Genomic DNA, 22,389 nt, shown 5'->3' with positions numbered 1-22,389 from the left:
ATTTTCTCTAGATAGCACTGTACTAGTGTAGTATTAGACAGTACTGTAGATAGTAATACTAGACAGCACTGTGGTAGACAGTAGTAGCACACAGCACTGTGGTAGACAGTAGTAGCAGACAGTACTATGGTAGATGGTAGTACTAGATGGTACTATAGTAGATAGTACTAGACAGCACTGTGGTAGATGGCAGTACTAGATGGCACTGTGGTAGACAGAAGTACTAGATGGTACTGTGGTAGACAGTAGTACTAGATGATACTATAGTAGATAGTACTAGACAGTACTGTGGTAGATAGCAGTACTAGATGGCACTGTGGTAGACAGAAGTACCAGATGGTACTGTAGTACATAGTACTAGACAGCACAGTACTGTGGTAAATGGTAGTACTAGATGGTACTGTGGTAGATAGTACTAGACAGCACAGTACTGTGGTAGATTGTAGTACTAGATGGTACTGTGGTAGATAGTACTAGACAGCACTGTGGTAGACAGCAGTATTAGATAGTACTGTAGTGGATAGTAGAACTAGACAGCACTGTGGTAAATAGTAGTAGTAGACAGCACTGTGGTAGACAGTGTAGTAGACAGTACTGTGGTCAACAGTAGTATTAGTACTATGGTAGACTATAGGACTAGATGGTACTACAGTAGATAGTACTAGACAGCACTGTGGTAGATAGCAGTATTAGATGGCACTGTGGTAGATAGTGTTACCAGACAGCACTATAATAGATAGTAGTACTAGATGGTACTAGAGTAGATGGTACTAGACAGTACTGTGGTAGACAGTAGTAGCAGACAATACTGTGGTAGATAGTACTAAAAGCACTGTGGTAGACAGCAGTATTAGCACTGTGGTAGACAGTAGTAGTAGACAGTATTGTGGTAGATGGTAGTACTAGATGGTACTGTGGTAGATAGTACTAGACAGCACAGTACTGTGGTAGATGGAAGTACTAGATGTTACTGTGGCAGACAGTACTCTGATAGTGCTTGCCACTTTGGGCTGATCAGTGTTTCCTAATGTATGAACGGCCTATGGACTGTCTGGGAATTTTGAGTCCTTGGGGAACAAAGCACTGGGCTTACTCCTTCCTTTATTCCTTATGGATCTCCGGATCTCCCTTATGATCACTCACTTACTGAATAGATGATGTGAAAGTAACGAAAGCCTGAGAGAAGAGGCTGGGAAGTCAAATAGGAAGTTGGAGGAAAGAGGAGGTAAAGGCGATTCTTGAAGAGATCGCTCAGTATACTACGAAGGTGGCAGATTCACCCAGGCTGCACCCCCAAACCATTTCACAGGAGGGAATATGTAACACCCTATCGTCCTCAACATGACCATCATTCTGAAGGGAAGGGCTCCACTGATATGGCTGGACCAAGGACGGCAGCATGCAGGCTCCTGTTCCTACCTCAGAGAGGCCCGCACACCTCCCTGCCCATCACGGGCCCACCGTGGTCAAGGAAAGCCCTTCGCAGATGGGGGAGTCACGTCCTCCTGCGATGGAGCCAATGCTGGGTCACTAACTTCCTTTCCTGCCCTGCAAGGAGCACGACTCTGCCCCGCTGTGGTCAACACCTATCAGGCAAGTGCCTTTCAAAATGGGCTCGCGGCTTATTCATCAGTTACAAACCTTTGCAAATACAGAAATGCCCTCCCCCACTTTTTTTTTTAAGATTTTTATTTATTTATTTGACAGAGAGAGATCACAAGTAGGCAGAGAGGCAGGCAGAGAGAGAGGAGGAGGCAGGCTCCCCACTGAGCAGACAGCCTGATGCGGAGCTCGATTCCAGGACCCTGGGATCATTACCTGAGCAGAAGGCAGAGGCTTTAACCCACTGAGCCACCCAGGCGCCCCCTCTCCCACATTTTTAAAGAGAATCTTTGACATTTTGTGAGGCCACAGGCTGGTCTGGCCACACCCGCTCCCCCGAGCCCGTTGGCTCTGGGGCAACATCTTCCCAGAACAATCCAGTCCCGAGAACTGAAGAACCTTATAAACCTCAGCTCTTCTCTCGGGCACAATGGGGGCACCAGCCCAGTCTCTCGCATTGCTCACCTTCCACACTGCTCGCCGGGCTCCGGCACAACCCAGCCGCCCCCACTCCAGGAATGAAGAGGTGTGGCGGGGGAGCTGCTAGTCTCCTCACGGGGGGGCCCGGTTGGTGAAGCTGACTCTGCCCTGGCCCCTGTCCTCTCTTCAATGACTGGCTTGTCCCTGCCAGACCCCCTCGTGGAGGGCTGGTATTCGGGACAAACCTCCCTGCTGTCGCTGCTGGCGGTCATCTCTTCTTGTCAGGTCAGCTTTCCCGTAAGCTTCCCCAGAGCAGTCCTTCCCCACCTGTGGGGTGAGGTTCCTACAATATACTAAAAGTTTTGTATTTGGAAACCTTAAAACTTTATAAGACAATAGTGCTAGAGAACTGAGATGGGCTTGAATGTCTGAAAACCCACTTACATGTTTTAAGAGGATACTAAGCTAAGAGAGTCAAAAAATAAAGATTGTGGCAATGCCATTTCACATATCTTAAACTAGTATGCTGTTAATTCATACTTTCCTGTTGCTGTCCACTTGAGGGTGAAGCCTGGACTAGGTGGGAACTCCAGCCTGGCCCTCTCCGGCTTTCCTCACCATGCTGGTACATTCGTCCAGTCTGACTCCTTGCTCATGACACATAGCCCAAGGTATGTGAGTGTGTGTCTGCTCCTCCATCCGAATGTTCAGTGACTTTCTAATTTCGTTTCAAAGTAGCAGACTCCCTAGGTAATCGTTTCTGGGGACTGGCTACTGTCCCATGAATACAGAATAACTCAAGTGCTTGAGATCAAAAGAGAAGTACTTTTGACACTCTTTATTTAAACTGGAACTTACTGAGAGAGCAGGTGTATCTCAGGCCTTTCCTGGACACCCAAGTCTATAAAGCTTGAGCTCTCCCCGTGGTAACTTCTTGGCAAAGCACAGCTCTCATGGAAGTGCCAACTGACCCTCCCTCTTCACATTCGTCAGCATGCTGGCTCAAGGGCTGGATTTACGTAAGAGAAAGAGACGGTTTTGGCCAGAGAGCAAGGGGGACCTCCCCTGTGTCTGGGCTGCCAGGAAGGAGGGAAGACTGACAAAGAAATGGAGGTGGCTGTGTCTTGACATACTGAAACACAGAGTCAGCCCTGAAGAAGATTTGCAGCCCAGATATGACCCTGAGGCTGCAGAGGAACCCTGGCCTGGGACGGCGGTCTCAGCATGGCTGATGAGCACAGAGCAGAAATGGACCAATGTTCCCTGCCTTACCCCGCTTTCCAAACTGTTGCCTACCCAAAGGAGGTTAGGGAGCAAGCTCAGCCCCGACCGAGGTTCAGGTTTTCTTTAGTGTTATTTTGTAAATATGCCTGCCCGGCAGAACTGGGGCTCGAAGTCAGAAATGAAGCTGCTGCAGGGGTGCCTGGGTGGCTCAGATGGTTAAGTTAAGCATCTGACTCTTGACTTCGCCTCAGGTCATCATCTCAGGGTCCTGGGATCGAGCCCTGTGCCAGGCTTGGGGCTCAGCAGTGAGTCTGCTGAAGGATTCTCTCTCTCCCACTCCTTCTGCCCCTCCCTCCACTCGTGCAAGCATGCTCTCTCTCTCGCAAATAAATAAAACTTAAAAAAAAAAAAACTTTATTTTCTGTTGCAGAAAATAAAGTTCTATTCCTTGCTCACCTGAATTTGGGATGAATCACATTTGCTCTGTAAGAGCCACGGGAGAGGATGTTCAAATGGAGACGGGCCCTAGCCTGAAGGGAGCCAAGGTTTCACACCTCACTGGCGGCTCTCCCAGCTGCTTCCTGTTGATTGGGAGCCTCTAAGGTCTTCTTCCTGTCAGGCTAGGTGTCAGGGGTCCCCAGAAAGAGCTTCCCCTCCATCCTGGTCCCATCCAAGCCTTCCTGCACCTTCCTTTCCTGCTTACTATGGGATGTAGGTTGTCATGGCATTGGAGGAAGCCAGAGAGAAAGAGGATCATATCCTCACATGGAGCCAGTAGGCAATATACATTTTTCTTCAAAGAATGAATGCATGCAGGAGAATGACCTTTTCTGCAGCAGAGCTAGGGAGACTGACGTTTGTTTTCCTTATCAGACACTGGGACCCCAGGGAAGCCTTATAAGGTGGGGGAAGAATAAAGGCGGATGTGCACATAAAGAGAACATAAGGTTAGAGCAGGGTGTTTGTGATTGCTTTTGAATTCTTTCTGTTGCTTACAAGCCTGAAGTGTGATGAGAGATCGCTGGTCTTGGGACAGACTGGCCTTGACTATCTGGTTGAACTTTCATTGGTGGGTTCGCTTGGGTCTCCTCGGCTCCCTTAAAGCTTCATGAATGAATTCCAGGACACTAGCCTTCTAAGAAAGCCCATGCAACTTTTTAGCCCATGTGAAAGTTGCAAAAGATAAATCACAGATTCTTGCATTGAACAGACCTGAATTAAGCTGCTTGATGATGAATTCAATCTGGCGCACCATTTCAGCATTGCTTTCCTTGATGAAGCAGCGAAGGATGTCCTCCATTCCCTATGGGCATTGGAGAGAGTAAGAGTTAATATTTCAGGGTTATTTTTTTTTTTTAATGGGGTGAAAGTAGTTTTCAATGGAAGAGTTTCACCTAATCAAAACCAAACCAAACCAAACCAAAAACCTTTATTTGGGGGAGGGGGAGGAATAGACACAATAAAAATTCCTCTGTTCAGTATTAACATTCTTTTTGTTCTTTTTACAATTCACAGTGGAATTATTTTCCTCTTGTTGACTATCCAACCTAATTATAAAACATATGGCCAACAGAAAAGCCTATTGTGCAGAGAATTGAGGGCTGTCAGGAGGAGGTGGGTAGAGGGAAGGGTGAAATAGGTGAAGGGGATTAAGAGGTACGGACTTCCAGTTAGAGAATAAGGAAATAGTCATGAAGATTAGGGAAAAAAAAAAAAGTACAATATAGTCAATAATGCTATAATGACGTTGTAGGGTGACAGATGGTGGCTGTCCTTATCTTGATGAGTGCTGGGTAACATACAGACTTGCTGAATCACTATATTGTAAACCTGAAACAAATATTACACTATATGTCAACTACACTCTGATAATAAGTGGAAAAAAAAAACCTGTAAAATTTTACTGTATAAGTAAGTATTCCCTTCAGTTTGGGCACTATGTTGTTTTGGGAGGTGGTTCCTTTCTTGCGATTTCTTTATACTCTTCCTTCTGGATTTTAGGGACAAAATCAAGAGTAAAACTCTATGTGTAGAGAAGTAGATGAATAAGCAGAATCTTTTTAAACAGCTATCGTTCTTTTTTCTATCAAAATAATTACAAAGTCACCATAATGTACATTATTTATTATAAAATGCTTAAGTCAGAATTTTCAATGTTGACTAAGAGAATTGCACAGAAGTGTAGAGGTAAGTCACTGACTTGAGCACAGGTGTCTGGCCCCCCTCCTTCTTCTTTCCTTGAGGGATGTGAAGGAGGTTTTGTGGCTGGAGCTGGTGTGGCTTCTTGCCACTACAAGGGGAACGTGTATCTCATAATGACCCCAGAACACAGGAAGCAGAGAGAAACGGGTCTACTAACACGTGAACTCTGATCAAGCTCTGCCTGAAGCTGATGCCTGCACTTCTTGGTGATGAGCCACTATTTCCCTCCTTTAGTGTAGGCCTGTTTGGAATCAATAGCTCTAACTGAATCAAAGAAGGGCCAAGTGCAGTTTTGAACCCGGAGAATTCCCATTGTCTAGAGCAGAGCATTACCTTCTAGAAGGTTAAGGTTAAGATAGAAGGTATCCGAGCTCCCTCATGAACTAACTGTGTGATCTTGGTCAAATTGCTTAGTTCTGCTCAGCCCTCAACTATAGTTCTCAACTATAAAATAAGGATGGCAACTCTAGTTAATGTGACATTTTTAAAAAACAAAGAATGTAGGGGTGCCTGGGTGGCTCAGTGGGTTAAGCCTCTGCCTTCAGCTGAGGTCATGATCTCAGGGTCCTGGGATCAAGCTCCACATCAGGCTCTCTGCTTGGAGGGGAGCCTGCTTCTCCCTCTCTCTCTGCCTGCCTCTCTGCCTATTTGTGATCTCTCTCTGTCAAATAAATAAATAAAATCTTAAAAAAAAAAGAATGCAAATTGGGCATCAGTTATACAGGTGTATGTTTGTCTAATGCACTGACCTCTGTATGGAAGGCCTATGCGTTTCACTGTTCATGAGTTATACCTAAAAAAACAGCCTCTAGTCCAGCGGCTGGCATACAATAGATGCTCAATAAATGGTTAAGATTGTGCTTGCTGTGTTTGGAAGGGTTTTGTGGCTCGGAAGAGAGATCCGGTAGCTGAAGCCAAGGGAATAAACAAGGTTGCAGGTGACAAAGAGGGAGAGGCTTAGGACAGCATCATCTTTGAGAAAGTAACACTGAACTGGTGGGCAGAGATAGGTAAGCACACAGAGGAGACCCAAAGGAGTGGTCTGGAAGGGATGAACAACTCTGGATAGACCTTGGATTGAGGAAGAGGGTGCCAAGAGGGCAGCACTCTGCTCCAGCCCAGGGCAGAATGTTTGGCTGGGGTCTAAACCCCACAGAAGAGCTTCATGGCTGACAACTGCTCCAGCCCTGGATACAAGAGGCTCTGGGGTAGGCACGAGGGCAGCCCTACTGATTTAAACCGCTCTCCTGCCCCAGATCTTGGCAGTCTCTTCAAGTTCAAATGGCGCTCAGTGTACCCATTTACCGTTTTCTCCACTTTGGGGGGTATTATTTTGAGACCACCATAATAGCATTTGGTACCGATATAATTTTTAGGTATTCTTGGTCACTTTCCACCAGCACACAAATGTTTTACACAGTTGCAAAAACAGAGTTCTTAATAACGTCATATTCTCCTCTTGTCTCCTCTCCTGGGACTCCAGTTACATAAGTGTGAGACCTCTGGGTATCGTCTCCCAGGTCTCTGAGGCACTGTCCCTTTCCTTCACTTTTTTTCTCTGTGGTCTGGATGATCTCTAAGGGTCACGCTCTCACATCCTACAACCTTGAGTCTCTCCTCCCCACGCGGTCCCTGTCCGTTTACTGCCGTTCCTTCCTGCCTTCTCCGCCTCTCGCCCCAGATGTCCTTCCTCCATGCTGCCTTTCGTGCTGCTTGATCCATATCACCTCTGTTCCTTCTTTTGCTTCAGCCTACATGTCTTCTTCCTTGTTTCTGACTTTGTTGACAATTCCTGTCACTGGAATGACCACAATGCAGAACTTATTCAAGTTTATTTTCCCCGTTCTGTATTGAGATAGCAGATTTTATTTATTTATTTTTTTAAAGCAATAGGCAATGAAGTTCCATTGTTTACTGTGACCACAGAATTGTTCTTATTTAAGTTTTTCTCTCTGGCATAACTGCAGATGTGATTTTAGATGACTAATTAGGAGATTTAGCAATTCTTCTGAGTAAGTGAAATCAAGTGGAGGAACAGGTTTCATTGGTCTCCAACTGAATTTGGCCTGTGTTTTGACTGTGGAAACACATTTAATCTCTTCAGCACAGCATTTAACCTGTTAACCTGGTTTCACATTACCGGGAAAAGGACAAAACTCCAGTGCTTTTGCTGATTAGATCTAGAAACACTTGTCATCACCAAAGATGCTAACTGCCTGAAGCTTGTTTTATGCTTCCGATATAAACACTAATTGTAAACACAATAAACACTGAATTCACTATTTGCCAACCAAAGTAGATGTTCTATCATCTTTAGTAGGGTTTCTGTCCCCTTCGGCAGCTGTCAGAGCGCCTAAGGTTAAGTGTCTGGCCAGCACCTGTTCTCACTGCTGCCCCAGGCCCTCCAGGAACCCTGGGGATGCATTTCAGTGGGGATTTACTCCATTTTACTGTTTTCTTGCTAGGCTTCTCCTACTATAAAATCCATAGGCTTCCCCAAAGCCCCAAATTAAAATGAACCATTAAAAATGTCTGTAACTTTCCAAAATAAGCCTGTTGGGAACTTTTTAACACTGTAGTTTTTTTGTTGTTGTTGCCAGAGAGAGAGAGAGTGAGCGAACGAGCAAGAGCAAGGGCAGGGGCAGAGGGAGAGACAGACTCTTACTCAAGCTCCACACCCAGTGCAGGGAGCCCTGTGTGGACTCACAAGCGAGATCATGACCTGAGCTGATCAAAAGTCAGACACTCGACCGACTGAGCCATCCCAGCGCCCCCTAACACTGTAGTTCTTTTTTCTTTTTTTTAAATTTGAGAGAGAGTGAGAGAGAGCATGAGAAGGGGGAGAGTCAGAGGAGTGGAGAGCCTGATGTAGGGCTCTATCCTGGGACTCTGGGATCATGACCTGAGCAGAAGGCAGACGCTTAACTGACTGAGCCACCCAGCTGCCCCTCTAACACCGGAGTTCTTACAATTTAGGAGTTAGGGATCCTTTAAGATCTGAAAAAAGCTACAGATTCTCTCCCCTAGAAAACTGCAAATGTGTATCTGGCGTACAGTTTCGGGGAGTTCACAAAACTGTGCGAGCCACGCAGCCCAAGCGGCCCAGAGCCAGGTCTAGGAGCTCCCTGTTCTAACGGCTTCTGAACTGCGCCACTCACTGAAGCTTACAAACTGCTCAAGCCCTTATTCTTACCATTGCTCTTGCTTCCTCACGAATGGATGGAATAGAAAGTATGCTGTACAGAGCTCCGTTCACATACGGCTGTATCTTTAAGGGGAGAAAAAACAGTCATTTGCAAGTTCTCAAATTCTGTACAACTCCGTGATCAAACACCCCACTCAAGAATCATTTGGCTAATGAGGAGAGTGAGCCTTCCTATCTTCCTGAGCTCCAGGATGCATGTTTCCAAATGACCGGTATCTCCATCTGCATGTCCCAATGACAGCTACAAATAAGAGTTCAAAGTCAAGTTCATTACTGGCTCTCAAAGCTCACTCTTGTTATTTCACCACTTAACTAACATCATGCTGATCACTCAGGCTTCTACCACTGCTGGAGTCATTATCGATTGCTCTCGCCTTTGCTTTCCAGGGTTCAGTCTCCAAGCTGCCTCTGATAGGAACCCTTCTTTCCCACACACAGTGCCACTGTCCTTGCTCAGACATCGTCTGTGACCTAGGTGACACTGAATCTCCAAAAGGGCTTCTCTCTTTGATGTTCACACTGTAGTCCAACAATCATATCATTGCCAAAATTCTACAACATGGGCCAAATCATCCCTCTTCCTACACCTCAGAAACCTTCCCTAGAGCCTACCTGGAAAGTCCTAACTTCTTAGTACAGCACACAGGCCCCTTCAAGGTCTGGCCTCAATATCATGTCCCCCTGCCCTTCCCTTCCTGCCACCATAAGGTTTACACTGTACAGACTGATCTCACCCTACTTAGAGGGCTCTCCACCACACCATACACCCTGCTCTGCCTCCTGTATATCCCTCCGCTGTCATACTGGATTCAGTCTATGTTTGCATTTATACTTATGTCTCCCCATGTTTTCCTCATATAGGTAACCCCAACATCAAGCCGTACAGGACACAGAACATGGCAGGTGCTGGATAAATGAGAGCTCCCCTTTGAATAGATTTTGTGTGACACTCTCCACATTAATGGAGGAGGGCCCATTCCCACCATTCTTTTCCAGCACTGGACTTTATTTGCCAATCTAATGGGTAAAGAGAAAAAAGGCATCTTATGGTTGTTCTTACTTTTATTTTCCTGACTATTAGCAAAACTAAACATCTTGCCTTTGTCTATAGGTCCTCAAGATTTACTGTTCTGTGAACAGCCCATGTGTGTACTCTATCCTTTTCTTATGTCTTTTACTTATCAATTTATAGGAGCTCTTCATATATAATGGATATTAAACTTTTATCCTATGTGCAAATATTTCCTCAGGCTATATCACTTGTCCATTGACTCTTACTATGGCCTCTTTTTCCATATAAAAAAAATTTAATGTTCACTGAGTCAAATATGTGCATCTTTTTCTTTATGGCTCCTGGCTTTCGTCTTTCATGATCATGACTCTCACACAAGACGCACGTATGTAGCATTTATTTGTGAAGCGAACACATTTCTAGGCTCTAACATGTATACAGGTAGATTTTCTAGCTCATCTTCAAAGCAGATATATTTGTAACAATTATGACAAGATTTAAATCCTCCGGTCTATTCTGTCCTCAGAGGTAACATACCGGTTCCAACACTTAAAACCAACATTACTATTAGAGACTGAATATATTTCCTATGTATAGGCTCCAATTGCTTTAGTTGAATAAAATGGGAAACAGAGTCTAGAAGTAGTTAAGAGTTCTTGATTTAAAAAATATAAAAAGCATGGCACACACCATAATAACCACCAACCCTTCACTTGCTGAAGCCACCCAGGTCACCGAGCTGGTGGGCCTAGGGGATGGAAGATATGAGAGAGACGAACAGAACGGGAGCTGTCTGCAGCTAAGTGCCTCACTCTGACCCAGCGGCCCTCAGTCCTGTCCCACTAAGACACCGTTGCACCTGATCTGGCTAAAGAGGTCAGGCTTCTGTTGAGGCTTTGGCTTCACGTGCAAAGTGATGCCACGGTTTCTGCACAGGCATCTGGAGAGAGCCGGTGACAGCATACTCACACCATTTCGAAGTTTCTGTTAATTAGTTTATCAAGACCTCTACTTTATTTTAAAAGGGCTTGTGGCCCACAGGCTAGACAACAGAAAATCCCACCATGCTGGAGAGGACATGGGGGAAAGCAGAAGCCGGTACAGTCATTGTGCGGGACAGAGTGGCGGGACCCCCAACCCGACACTGACACTCGGGGCAAGCCAGCGGTGACGCACATGTCTGCACCCCAGGGGCCCTTGGGGGGCCAGCACGGTGATGTCACTGAGGACCGCTATGGCGGCTGAGGGCGGGAGTCAGCTGGACAAGCCTGGGGGACTTGCGGGGAGGGCCGTGAACAGGGGCTGTTTCTGCAGCGGCGAGATTAAGGAATGAGATGTATACAAGGCAACACAGGAAATTTCTAAAAACACAGTGAAAAGGTAAGAAAAGAATGAGATCTAGAGCGCAGTACTATTGACACAATGACACATGCAACACACAACAGTAACTAAATTTGCAGGCCACGCGCCACTGCAGGGAGTGTCAACGTGGGGGAAGAATAAAGCAGGGTAGGTGACAAGGAGGAGAATAAGGCCTGGGAGGGAGCTGGCACAGACCAGTGACAGCAGGGCAATAGGAAATGGGGGTCAGGGATCAACCTCCATCTTCCCAGTTCCAGAATCTGGAAGAGGGGGTGCACTGACTAGCAGGGCCAGCCTCCCCCAAGCCCGGGGCTGGCAGCGCTGGCCCAGTACCTCATGGTTCTCATGGCCAAGCAGATCCGAGAGAACTTTCAGCACCAGGCCTGCCACCTTGGCACACATGTTCTTCCCTTAAGAAGAAACAATGAAACAAAACGTGACACGTCTAAATGCGGAAGCACAGTTTCAGGTCAGGCAGACTTGAATTCAAACCTTGGCTCCTCTGCTTATGAACTGTGTGACCCCGGCTGAGTCATTTGGCCAATGTGAGCCCCCGTTTCTTCCTCCTGGGACTCCTCAGGGAAGGCAGGAACTCAGTGTAGGCCATGCATTCCCAGCGCTCAGTCAATGGTGCCTCCGAGAGCCCAGAGCTATTCAGGATGGTCAGTGGAAGCCTGGGCTATCACAGAGCAGTGCCCTGCCGCCCAGGTGCACAGACCACCATTGCAAACACCACACAGGTATTCTAGCCAATTCAAACGTCATAACAACCACTGCAAATAAATCATAAATTGATGATACTAAGAAAAGCTGGTTAGAACCTGGTAAATGTTTCAATGCTAAGATACTTACATATGCTGTTTTCTAAGAGAAGGTTGAAATCACATTTACTCAGTCAACAACACATGAGTGGTTCGGATTACAAAGCAGCCAAAGGCAAAGAAGCTTCTCACAAATACCCCCGAGCTATTTAATCACATAAGCTGCTTCTCCCCAAACTGGGGCTGCCCAGACCAAGGCGAGCCACAGGCTGGACTTGGCACCTCTTTTAAAGAAGCTTCTTCCATCCCAGGTAACCAATCATGTACACGGGACAGAACCTCTAGAAAAGGTCACTCCCTTTATTGAGCAAATGACTAGATGCACACGGGGAAGTGAAGTGGGAGAGCTGGCTGTGGTGAGGAGCAGGGAGCACGGGCTGACATCCTAGCTCTGCCACCAGCTTAGCCCTGTAGAATCTTGGAAACATATTTCTCTGTCCTTGGATACAATGGATCATATCCTTAACTTCCTACCTTTGAATAAGGCAATGAAGATGAAGAAAAATATAAACTAATTTAATTTCCTCTTCATCCAGGCACTGCATACACAGAAAATGTTCTTTTCCAAGGCCAGAATGGTATCTGGCTTCAGGGATTCAACAGCTGTATAACTAGTTGGAAATGTTTTACGCTCTACTTCTGTTTCAGTTTTCTGTGAGGTAGACTGAAGACACACCGCATCAGGCTGGGTGGTCCTCCAGGTTCGAGGGGCAGGCTCTCTGCCCTCCCCTCCCCTCCCCCACACCAAAGCCAGAGGACCCGGGGACAGCGGGTTGTGAGACCTGCACTCCTGAGGCAGAGGTTCATGAGCAAGGCCACCGAGTACTCCAGTGTGTAGTCCGAAAGGCAATCGGGGTCCTTCAGAATATCAATCAGCCAGAAGATGAGGCCGTCTCGAATCATCGCTGTCTGCAGTGGGCGCCTAGGATGTAAAAGCCTACAGGTCAGCTAAAGCCGGCAAGCAGCTTTCCCTGTAAGAGCACACGGTGATGTGCACGCCAGTCGGAAAAGACAAACTGATGGGGCGCCAGGGTGCAGGGGGCTCAGTCCGCTGAGCGTCCGACTCTGGGTTTCGGCTCAGGTCATGGTCTCAGGGTCCTCGGATCGAGCCCCGGCCAGGCTGTGCACTCAGCGGGGTGTCTGCTTGGGATTCTCTCTCCCTCTCCTCCTCCCCCACCCATAAATAAATATATCTTAAGGGAAAAAAAGAGACAAGACAAACTGTGCGGAAGATACCGACTCTAAAGAATATTTTGTTGTTAGACCCACACAACTGAAACAACAAATTCTTTACCTTCTGCAGGTGTTCCTAAGGATTTAGAGAGCAGCTAGGTAGTCAGGAGCTCTTCTACTCCGAAAATTTCTTTTTCAATATTTAAAATTAGCAGAGTAGTATTTCAAATATTTAGTAAATATTTACTGATAGCTTTTGGTCCACTTCACCCAGGAGACAGTCATAGAAAAAGTTCATTGACAAACAGATTTTTAGTAAACTCTAGTCCTGCTTGGCACTTTGAGCTGTGTAAAAACAAAGAAAAGCCAAAACCAGCTCAATCACATCTTGATTCAGGTCTTTGTAAAGCAAGGGTAGTTTAAGGACATGGGCAAAACAATTTATACAGAATTATTTTCCGCCCAAAGTCCGTATGAAATCTAACATCTCATCCAAATGTGTTTGAGGAATGTCTTCCTGCCAGCCTTAAGAACTGATGAGATTGGGGCGCCTTATTTATTTTAAGATTTTAAATCTTGAAAAAAATTATATAAAAATAAATAAAATCTTAAAATAAATAAATAAATAAATAAAATCTTAAAATAAAAACAAACCCAAAAGTATAGCACAGATACTGTCCTGGGTGGGAGTTTTACCATAACCTGTTGATTAGAAGATGTTCGGTGGAGGTTCCTCCATGGTGTTCTTTTGTTTTGTTTTGTTTTTTTAAAGATTTTATTTATTTATTTGACAGAGAGAGAGAGAGAGAGATCACAAGTAGGCAGAAAGGCAGGCAGAGAGAGAGGGGGAAGCAGGCTCACCGCTGAGCAGAGAGCCCGATGTGGGGCTCGATCCCAGGACCCTGAGATCATGACCCGAGCCGAAGGCAGAGGCTTTAACCCACTGGGCCACCCAGGCACCCCATTTTATTTATTTTTTTAACATGAATTCTTTTTTTTTTTTTTTAAGATTTTTATTTATTTATTTGACAGAGAGACACACAGTGAGAAAGGAAACACAAGCAGAGGGAGTGGGAGAGGGAGAAGCAAGCCTCCTGCAGAGCAGGGAGCCCGATGTGGGGCTTGATCCTGGGATCAAGACCTGAGCTGAAGGCAGATGCTTAACGACTGAGCCACCCAGGTGCCCCTAAGATTTTATTTTTTTAAGTAATCTCCACATCCAATGTGGGACCATAACTCACAGCCTGAGATCAGGAGTTCCCATGCCCTACCACACCAAGCCAGCCAGGCTGCCCTTTGTGCTATTCTTAAACATCACACTCACCTCATGAGTGAAATTTGTTGGAATACAAGGAAGGCTACACTCTCTTGGCAATCCTAAATACTTCCTACATTCATTGTACAGACCCTAGAGCGTCGCAAAAACATTAAGCATATTTCTAGAACAGAATAGCTTATTACTGTTTGAAGCACAAGAAAAAACTGGCAATAAATATCTATATTACCAGGAGGAAGTATTATATCTTATCTCTGTTACTATAGTTACTAAATTTCAAATCAATTTTCCACGTCATGCTCAACATCAAGCTAAATTACCTTTAAAAACAAACAAAAACCAAGTGCTCATATGGTCTAAAGAAATAAGAACTCTGGAATTTACTACAGTTCCTTTCAATTCACACGTAGTTTGAACAAGAACTTTTCATCACCAGGGACCTGACAAGTAGTAGGAACTGAATACCTACTGCTTTCTCTCACTAAATGTGCACAAATAAGTCACTTTGCAGGCTTTAGGTTACTAGCGAGAGTCAATCACATGTCAACCACATCTGAGAGGAAGAAAGTATGTCCAGAAGAGGACTGTCAGAAAAAAGCTGAGAACTCAAGGTACTAGAATTCTTACTAAGGCAAAGAGAAAGTGAGGTATTCCTGAGGGAAGCCACATGCTGGAAGAATTCCATACAACTCAGCAACTCCACTCCTAGGCACTGACTGACTCAGGGGAAGGGAAAGGATGCGTCCACACAAAGACTTGTAGGCAAATGTTTGGAACACGATTATGCATGATAGCCAGAGTAGACCCAATCCAGCTGTCCAGCAGCTGATGAACAGATAAACCAAATGTGGTCTCTCCGTGTAACGGTGTGTTCTTCAGCGTCACAAAGGAATAAAGTACTGACACAGGCTACCACACAGACAGACCTCAAGGACATGATGCTGAGTGAAAGAAGCCAGTCACAACGGAACACACATTATATGAGTCCATTTACCTAAAAATGCCCATTACCGGTAACACTACAAAAAGCAAATCAGTGGTTACCTGGGGCTGGGGGGAGGGGACGAAGGCTGGAAATGGGCATGAGGTTTCTTTGTGTGGTGATGCAAATGTTCTAAAATCAGCTTGTGTTGATGGTCGGGCAACTCTGTAAATATACTAAAAATCACTGAACGGTACATTTAAAAGAGGTGAATTTTGTGCTATGAGGGTTCACTTCAGTAAAGCTGTTCATAAAGGAAAAAAACGCTCGAGATGGATAGAGGATGCAAGTCATGACAGGGTCCAGACGGAGACTGCACTGTCGGCTGCTGGGACGTTAGCACAAGGAAGCGGAAGGCTCCCGGCCTGCCTCCCAAAAATGACCCAGTGCGTCGACGTCACTGCTCCTGTACGTGCACCTCCCGCAACGCGCTGTGAGCGACGTGCGGTTTAGCTGTGTCAGGTTCTGCGCATGCGCATATCTCTACCCCATGTGCGTGGCCTGAAACACAATCCAGCCCCTGCCAGCAGCAACTACCACGCACGAGGACAGCGTGATAGCACTTCCCCCTCCGTAGCAGCTTGAGCAGGACGGTTTTGGGAATTCGAGATAAGCTTTCTAACTCCATCTTGGAAAGTAACCCACCATCTCCTAAATGTTAACTGAAAATATCATTTGGAAAATATCATTTGCCTCTTGGGCTGCCACTGGGGCTAAACAGTGGCTCACATGAGCCCTATGTACTTTCACAGGGACCGCCGTGACCCACTGCATGGTCAGCACCTGAGGCTGAACTTCTGCAAGGCCCCGAGAACGTTCTCGCGGGTGACGATGTCCTCATCCTCCTCCTTCAACCTTTCCTCCAGCATCCGCAGCACCTTCGTGTTCTGGGCCAGGTAGAGGCGACCTAACAATATAACCAGAGATGCACGGGTGAGAGAATTTATCTTGTGTTAAGTTCATGCCACGAAACCATTCTCTCTGAATACTTTGCATGTAATGCACATAGAGTTTGGGTAATTTTAGGTTCTAAAAAAAACTTAAAACCTATTTCTTCTGCAAAGTTGGTTTTATCCAACCAACTATCTAATGAAGAGAAAACCACTCTTCTTATAATCGAAACATAATTCATCATGGGGTACCTCGGTGGCTCAGTTGGTTAAGCCTCCAACTCTTGATTTCAACTCAGGCTGTGATCTCAGAGTTGTGATATCGAGCCCTGTGTCGGGCTCCGTGCTCACTGGAGCATCTGCTTCTCTCTCCCCACCCCCAAATATTATATCTCTATTATAATAAATAATTTATTTATTATTAAATAATCTTTAAACATAATTCATCACTATGTTTTTGTGGGGAGCACTGCCAGATCTAGAGGGAGAAAGAAGGTGAGAAATCTATATGTTATGGGCTCCTTAGTCTTTATAATAGAGGCAGCCAAACAGTAATGCTTTCTGGGCACACTCCTGCCTCCTTCTAGATGTACCTATGCCTGGAGAAGGAGTTGGGAACCATACATGGGACCCTATAATAAGCTTTTAGTTATCATTAGCCCCCTGTGGACTTGTGTCTTAACACAGATAATGTTAGTGCATGTACCCTTGTTCATAATAAAGGTCTGCTAAATGGTTGGAAGAACAAGCAAATGAGTGAGTGAACCAACTTTTGGAGCATCATATAGTCATAATTTGAGAACTCCCCTTATTCACATTTAAGAAGCTGAAACAAAGTAGAACTTATGGAAGATAATAATATTTTGTAAAATCATTGTATTATCTTTGGAATTTTCAAATCCTGGTGGTTTAAGAGGTCATCCAGTTTGTTTGTTTGTTTTTATGATTTTATTTTTAAGTAATCTCTACACCCAATGTGGGGCTTGAACCCACAAACCCGAGATCAAGAGTCATACGCTCCACCGACTGAGCCAGCCAGGCACCCCAAGAGGCTGCAGCCTCTTGAAGGAAACGATGTAGTGCTTATTGGGATCAGTTTTGATTAATTAACTAACCTTGTTTTGCCTTCAGCGGAAAATTACAGAAAATGCATTACCTGTTATATACTTGAAAACAATCTAAAAGGTACTGCTACAAAACCAGAAAGCTTGTAAAATAAAACCAGAAGCCTTATAAAATAAACTCCAAGACCATCAAAATTGACTCTGACATAAACTAAACCATACAACAATAACCAATTTGCACAAGGCCCCTTCAGTGCACTGAACAGGAATCTACTGAGGAAACCGAGAGCTCCTTTAAGAAACATTTCAAAGAATGGCCACTTCCAAAGGAACAAAATGCACTGAAATAGGACCTTGGCTGACTCACCTTCTGCCAGGGACGCAAAAGCATTGATGAGCCGGGCCATATACTGTCGCACCACCTCACTCCTAGAGTGCAGCAGCTGCAGCACGCTCCTCTGTGGGCAGAACCATCCAGAGAGGGCAAGGATGAGGTTAAAGAAAACAGAGCTAAATACACGTCTCCTCTATGGGTCTGCTGTTCTCTGCCTTTGCGTGGATTTATTAGAGGTGAAATAAACAGACTAAAGTCAACACTTCATCTGGAAATCTCAATTTCCAATGGATTTTTTTAATGAGGGTTGACAAAAACAAGTTATTCAGACTTCTGAGCCGAGAGACTGAATTACACAGAGTGCTCTGCCCGTGACTGGAGCAAGGGAGGCCATGCTGTTTGCGATGCTTCCCACTCCTGTTTTTCCAGGTTAGTGACAGATCCAATACCCAGATCTAATTTTGCTCCCTTCAAACTCCAGTAGAAGTACAGTGTGTAGATTTAAAAAAAAAAAAAAAGATATAAATTCTGAAGGAGAGAGAGAGTACAAGAGCTGTTAACAACATGCTTTCGGAATCAGGAAGGCCAGGTGGTGATAGACGTAGCAGACCCAAGAATGCCAAGTCTTGAAGGCAGCAACGGGCAATGAGGAATTACCCAACTTACAGCACGTAACCCTCCAAAGGAAAAAAAAATGAAGAAGAATGAATGAAAGCTGTTAAAGCAGCAGCTGGATCCCACTCTTGCCGCTCCTATACCACTGTCCTCCTACAGACTCCCCACCATCCATCCGGGGGGCGTTCCCTTGCGAAGGTAACACAAAAGGTCTCTGGAGGTGTGAGGAGTTAGCTGGACAGGTAGGAAGTCAGGGCCAGGGTCCCCAACAAGAAAATATGGAGTCAGGACAGCTAAGATCGAACAGCAGTGACATCCTGTTTTGCAGCTGAGGCAGAATCACACCTGCATTCTTTTCTGCAGCCTTTGCAGAAATGACTTCTGCAGAATGTCCTAAAATAAGACAATTAACCACAAAGCCTTTGTCAATACCATGGGCAAGGTGGAGTTAAGACCTAAGCCCCCAGATGTCAGAAAAAAAGACGATCAGCAGACACAACCTAACAGGTAGACAGACATGTGAACAGAGCCCTGACTGGCACGACTCAGCATGACCCTGACTGCTGAAGATAGTTTTCAGAAAAGCTGATAAAAACCCCTAAACTTAGAAACTTTAAAGGCAACACTTTTAGGCCCCCCTCGCTCTCCAGGAGCTATGCTCTTGCTCAATCAACTTTGCTTTGCTCTCCACCACTCTTCATCTGGTCTACCTCTTCATTCTTCGAAGTGTGATCAAGAACCACGGGCACTAAAGGGAACAAAAATCCTGTAGCAGAGGCGGACACCTGGCACAGGTGAGCAGGGCTTCTACACCCAAATGGGGTGAAGAGACAGTGTCTAAATGCAGAATGAATGCTAAACAGAGAGCACCCCATCTTCTTCTACCTGGATCCCAGAAGCTTGCACCCAGATCCTCACGCTCTAGGTAGGAGATCAGAGGACTCTTCTTGGAGGAAAATGACCAGCCCAAGAGAAAAGAGCCAGAGATCCTAAAATCAGAGGTTTCTACTAGAGAGACCACTTAGATCACCCTGAGTGGAGCTCTGCGTCCACAAGCCCTGCCCTCAGCCTCAGAATTTCTAATTGGCTTTTATTCCCCCTACTCAAAACATTATGAGAAAACCAAGATCTACCAGAAACCCAAGGCAAGTTTCCAATATGGGAGATAGGGTCAAAACAAATGGTGGGGGCAACTTGAAGAAAATGGGACTGTGTAGGGAGAAGAAAACCAGAGATACACAAAAATGTGTTACTCACAGTAGCCTCAGAGACACAAGAGGCATACCGTATCCATGAAAAAAGATTGCCATAAAAAGGGGGGGTGAAAAACTCGACAGAAGGGTTGGAAAAAAAGGTGAGGAGATCTCCTAGAAAGCAGAGCAAGAATATGGAAAATATGAGAGAAAATCATCAAGAAAATAAAATCAAGAAAAGTTCCTAGGACTGCACTTGTCAGATGAAAGGGCTCACAAAACACTTAATACAATGAACCAAAATACACCTTAGGAAAGACATCAACAGGATATTTATTAACACTGGTGATAAAGAAAAGACTAAGCCACTCTGAAAAACAGTATGGAGGCTCCTCAAGATGTTAAAAACAGAGCTACCCTATGACCCAGCAACTGCACTACTAGGTCTTTACCCCAAAGATACAGATGTAGTGAAAAGAAGGGGCACATGCACCCCAATGTTCATAGCAGCAATGTCCACAAGAGCCAAACTGTGGAAGGAGCTGAGCTGCCCTTCGACAGAGGAATGGATAAAGAAGATGTGGTCCATATACACAATGGAATATTACTCAGCCATCAGAAAGGATGAATACCCACCATTTGCACCAACATGGATGGAACTAGAGGGGATTATGCTGAGTGAAGTAAGTCAAGCAGAGAGAGACAATTATCATATGGTTTCACTCATATGTGGAACATATGGAATAGCATGGAAGACCACAGGGGAAGGGAGGGAAATCTGAAGGGGGAGAAATCAGAGAGGGAGACAAACCATGAGAGACCATGGATCCCGGGAAACAAACTGAGGGTTTCCAGGGGAAGGGGCGTGGGGGCATGGGGTAACAGGGTGATGTAAGGAGGACACGTGTTGTGATGAGCACTGGGTGTTATACACAACTAATGAATCACTGAACACTACACCAAAAACTAATGATGTATTATACGGTGCCTAACTGAACATAATAAAAAATTTTTTAATGTAAAAAAAAAAAAAAAAGAGAGAGAAAGAGAGAAAGAAAAAAGACTCCACAGGCTGCTAGGGAGGAAAAACCTGGCCACATACAAAGGATCAGGAATTAGACTAGCTTGGACTTCTCAACAGCAACATTGGAACATAAAGGACAATGGAGCAAGATCTTCCAAATAAGGAAGGAAAATTATTTACAACCTAGAGTTCTATACAAAGAATAAAGACATTTTCCAACATATATCATCTCAAAGAATCTACTGCTTACCCACCCTATCTCCAAAAGCTATTAACTATAGGATACTCTCCCCCAACTGACAGAACAAGAAAGAACAATGATTCTTGAAAGTGTGATCCTGGCCCAGCAGCCGCGGCATCTCCTGAAAATTTGTTGGGAATGCAAACTCTCACCCCCATCCTAGACTTACTAAGCAGAAACCGCAGGGGCCCAGGAATTTGTGTTTTAATGAGCTTCCCAGGTGATAAGACCACACGTTAAACTCCAAGAATGGCTCAGCTAGAACTCACTAAACAACCCGTCCAATTTCCTGGCTGAAAGGGCCAATCTCTCCAGTGTCATGGTGACACGGCACCCACTATGCTCGAGTTTTCCTGCTCTGCAGATTCTCTCACATCTTACGATAGCTCCAGCTCATTCCTTGCTTAAAATAAACCATGGCAATTAAAAATAATGACTAGGGGGAAAAATGACATGTCTTCGATGGCTATAGAGATCAGAGGATTGTGACAAAAATCACAAAACCTAAGACATCTTTCATTAGAGAACACGTTGCTTTTTATATATACAACCAAGAAAGGCAAGAAGCCTATTAAACTGTAACAGGCCATTGACTACTAGATATGCTTTCATTTCCCAGAATCCTAAAATGGGGGGACAATGCATCTCAGATTCAATGAAATAAGACAGTTTTAGAAAGGTTCCATATTGAATTTACTCTTTGAATTTGAGGTTGTAAAATCACGGACAATCTATTTTTCAGCCGCTTCATGCCTGATAAGTTGGTTTCAGATGCCATAAAAAATAATCAGAAATAAAAGTAAAAGGAAATAAATCAAAAATTTGAGAGACTACTTTTCAAACTTAACTCACACGGGAGCAACAAGACTACATTCGGAAAATAAACTAGCAACTCAGAATTCTCGAATGCTACTGCCCATACACAGGGGAGCCTAACGTGTGCTTAGTGTCTGTGGGGGGCTGCTTCATCAGTGACCCTAAGGTGTGCTGCTCTTCCACCCAGCGCACACCCTATGAAGCCAAAATAGGGAGGTGAAGTATTTAAATCATTCTGGATAACACTGATGGAGATAATGAAATGCAGTGTCTTATATATGTCATGTTCTAGATCTCACTCTGCCTCTGTCCAGCGAAGCCTGGAGTTGGTAACAGGTAAGGGGGTGAACAGTGGGGAGGGAAACCACCACATACTGGCTACTCTGTGCTGGGCACTGGGTTAAGTACATCCCACGGGTGACCAAACACAGTCAACCCCACAACCTCATGAGGCAGGTGATGGCTCCTTCTCCAAGGTGGGACGTGCTCTGAGACCCAGTAACTTACTCAAGGTTGTCTGGCTCATGGGCCATAGGGCAGAGGTTTGAAACCAGTTAACCTCACTCCGAATCCCACACTTTTCCCACTGCATCATCAGACCTATCTGGTCCAAAGCTATATACAGATATAGTGTTAACATATTTTAGGTGAGGCCCAGGTGAACAACAATCGAATCGGCTTACTTGCCTTGTCCATTCTAAGTCACACTGAGCTTGCAGGACTCATGGTTAAGCAGTGGAGTGAGGGAAAGAGTTGGGATTTGGGGAAAAGGAAGAAGGACAGGAAAGAGCTCCAGAGTTGAATCAAGCAGTTCTAATCTGTTTAGGACTCTCTTAGAAATGAAAAGCGGGCCAATGTCTTAGGTGAGTAGCAGACCTCACCAGCTAGCAGAAGGCTGACATACAGTCACTAGGCTGAAAATACCATATAAAG

General features: G+C 45.1%; 1 protein-coding gene across 1 annotated transcript in view; it reads right to left on the bottom strand.

The window, feature by feature from the left end:
- The window catches only part of LOC111141821 (armadillo repeat containing 9), a 151,503-nt gene that overhangs the window by 69,692 nt on the left and 59,422 nt on the right, over nt 1-22,389 (bottom strand). Inside the window, exons 13-18 of the mRNA XM_022494656.1 lie at nt 17,601-17,691; nt 16,063-16,186; nt 12,631-12,770; nt 11,361-11,437; nt 8,642-8,716; nt 4,459-4,549 (exon numbers count right to left, since the gene is read on the bottom strand). Coding sequence (XP_022350364.1) covers nt 4,459-4,549; nt 8,642-8,716; nt 11,361-11,437; nt 12,631-12,770; nt 16,063-16,186; nt 17,601-17,691 — 598 coding nt within the window. The remainder of the gene's footprint in view (nt 1-4,458; nt 4,550-8,641; nt 8,717-11,360; nt 11,438-12,630; nt 12,771-16,062; nt 16,187-17,600; nt 17,692-22,389) is intronic.

This window comes from Enhydra lutris, unplaced genomic scaffold, assembly GCF_002288905.1.
Source record: "Enhydra lutris kenyoni isolate GAN:26980312 unplaced genomic scaffold, ASM228890v2 scaffoldscaffold1, whole genome shotgun sequence".
In the NCBI taxonomy this organism is placed as follows: domain Eukaryota; kingdom Metazoa; phylum Chordata; class Mammalia; order Carnivora; family Mustelidae; genus Enhydra; species Enhydra lutris.
The sequence above is the reverse complement of the archived record's forward strand: the minus strand, read 5'-3'. Positions and strand labels throughout refer to the sequence as shown.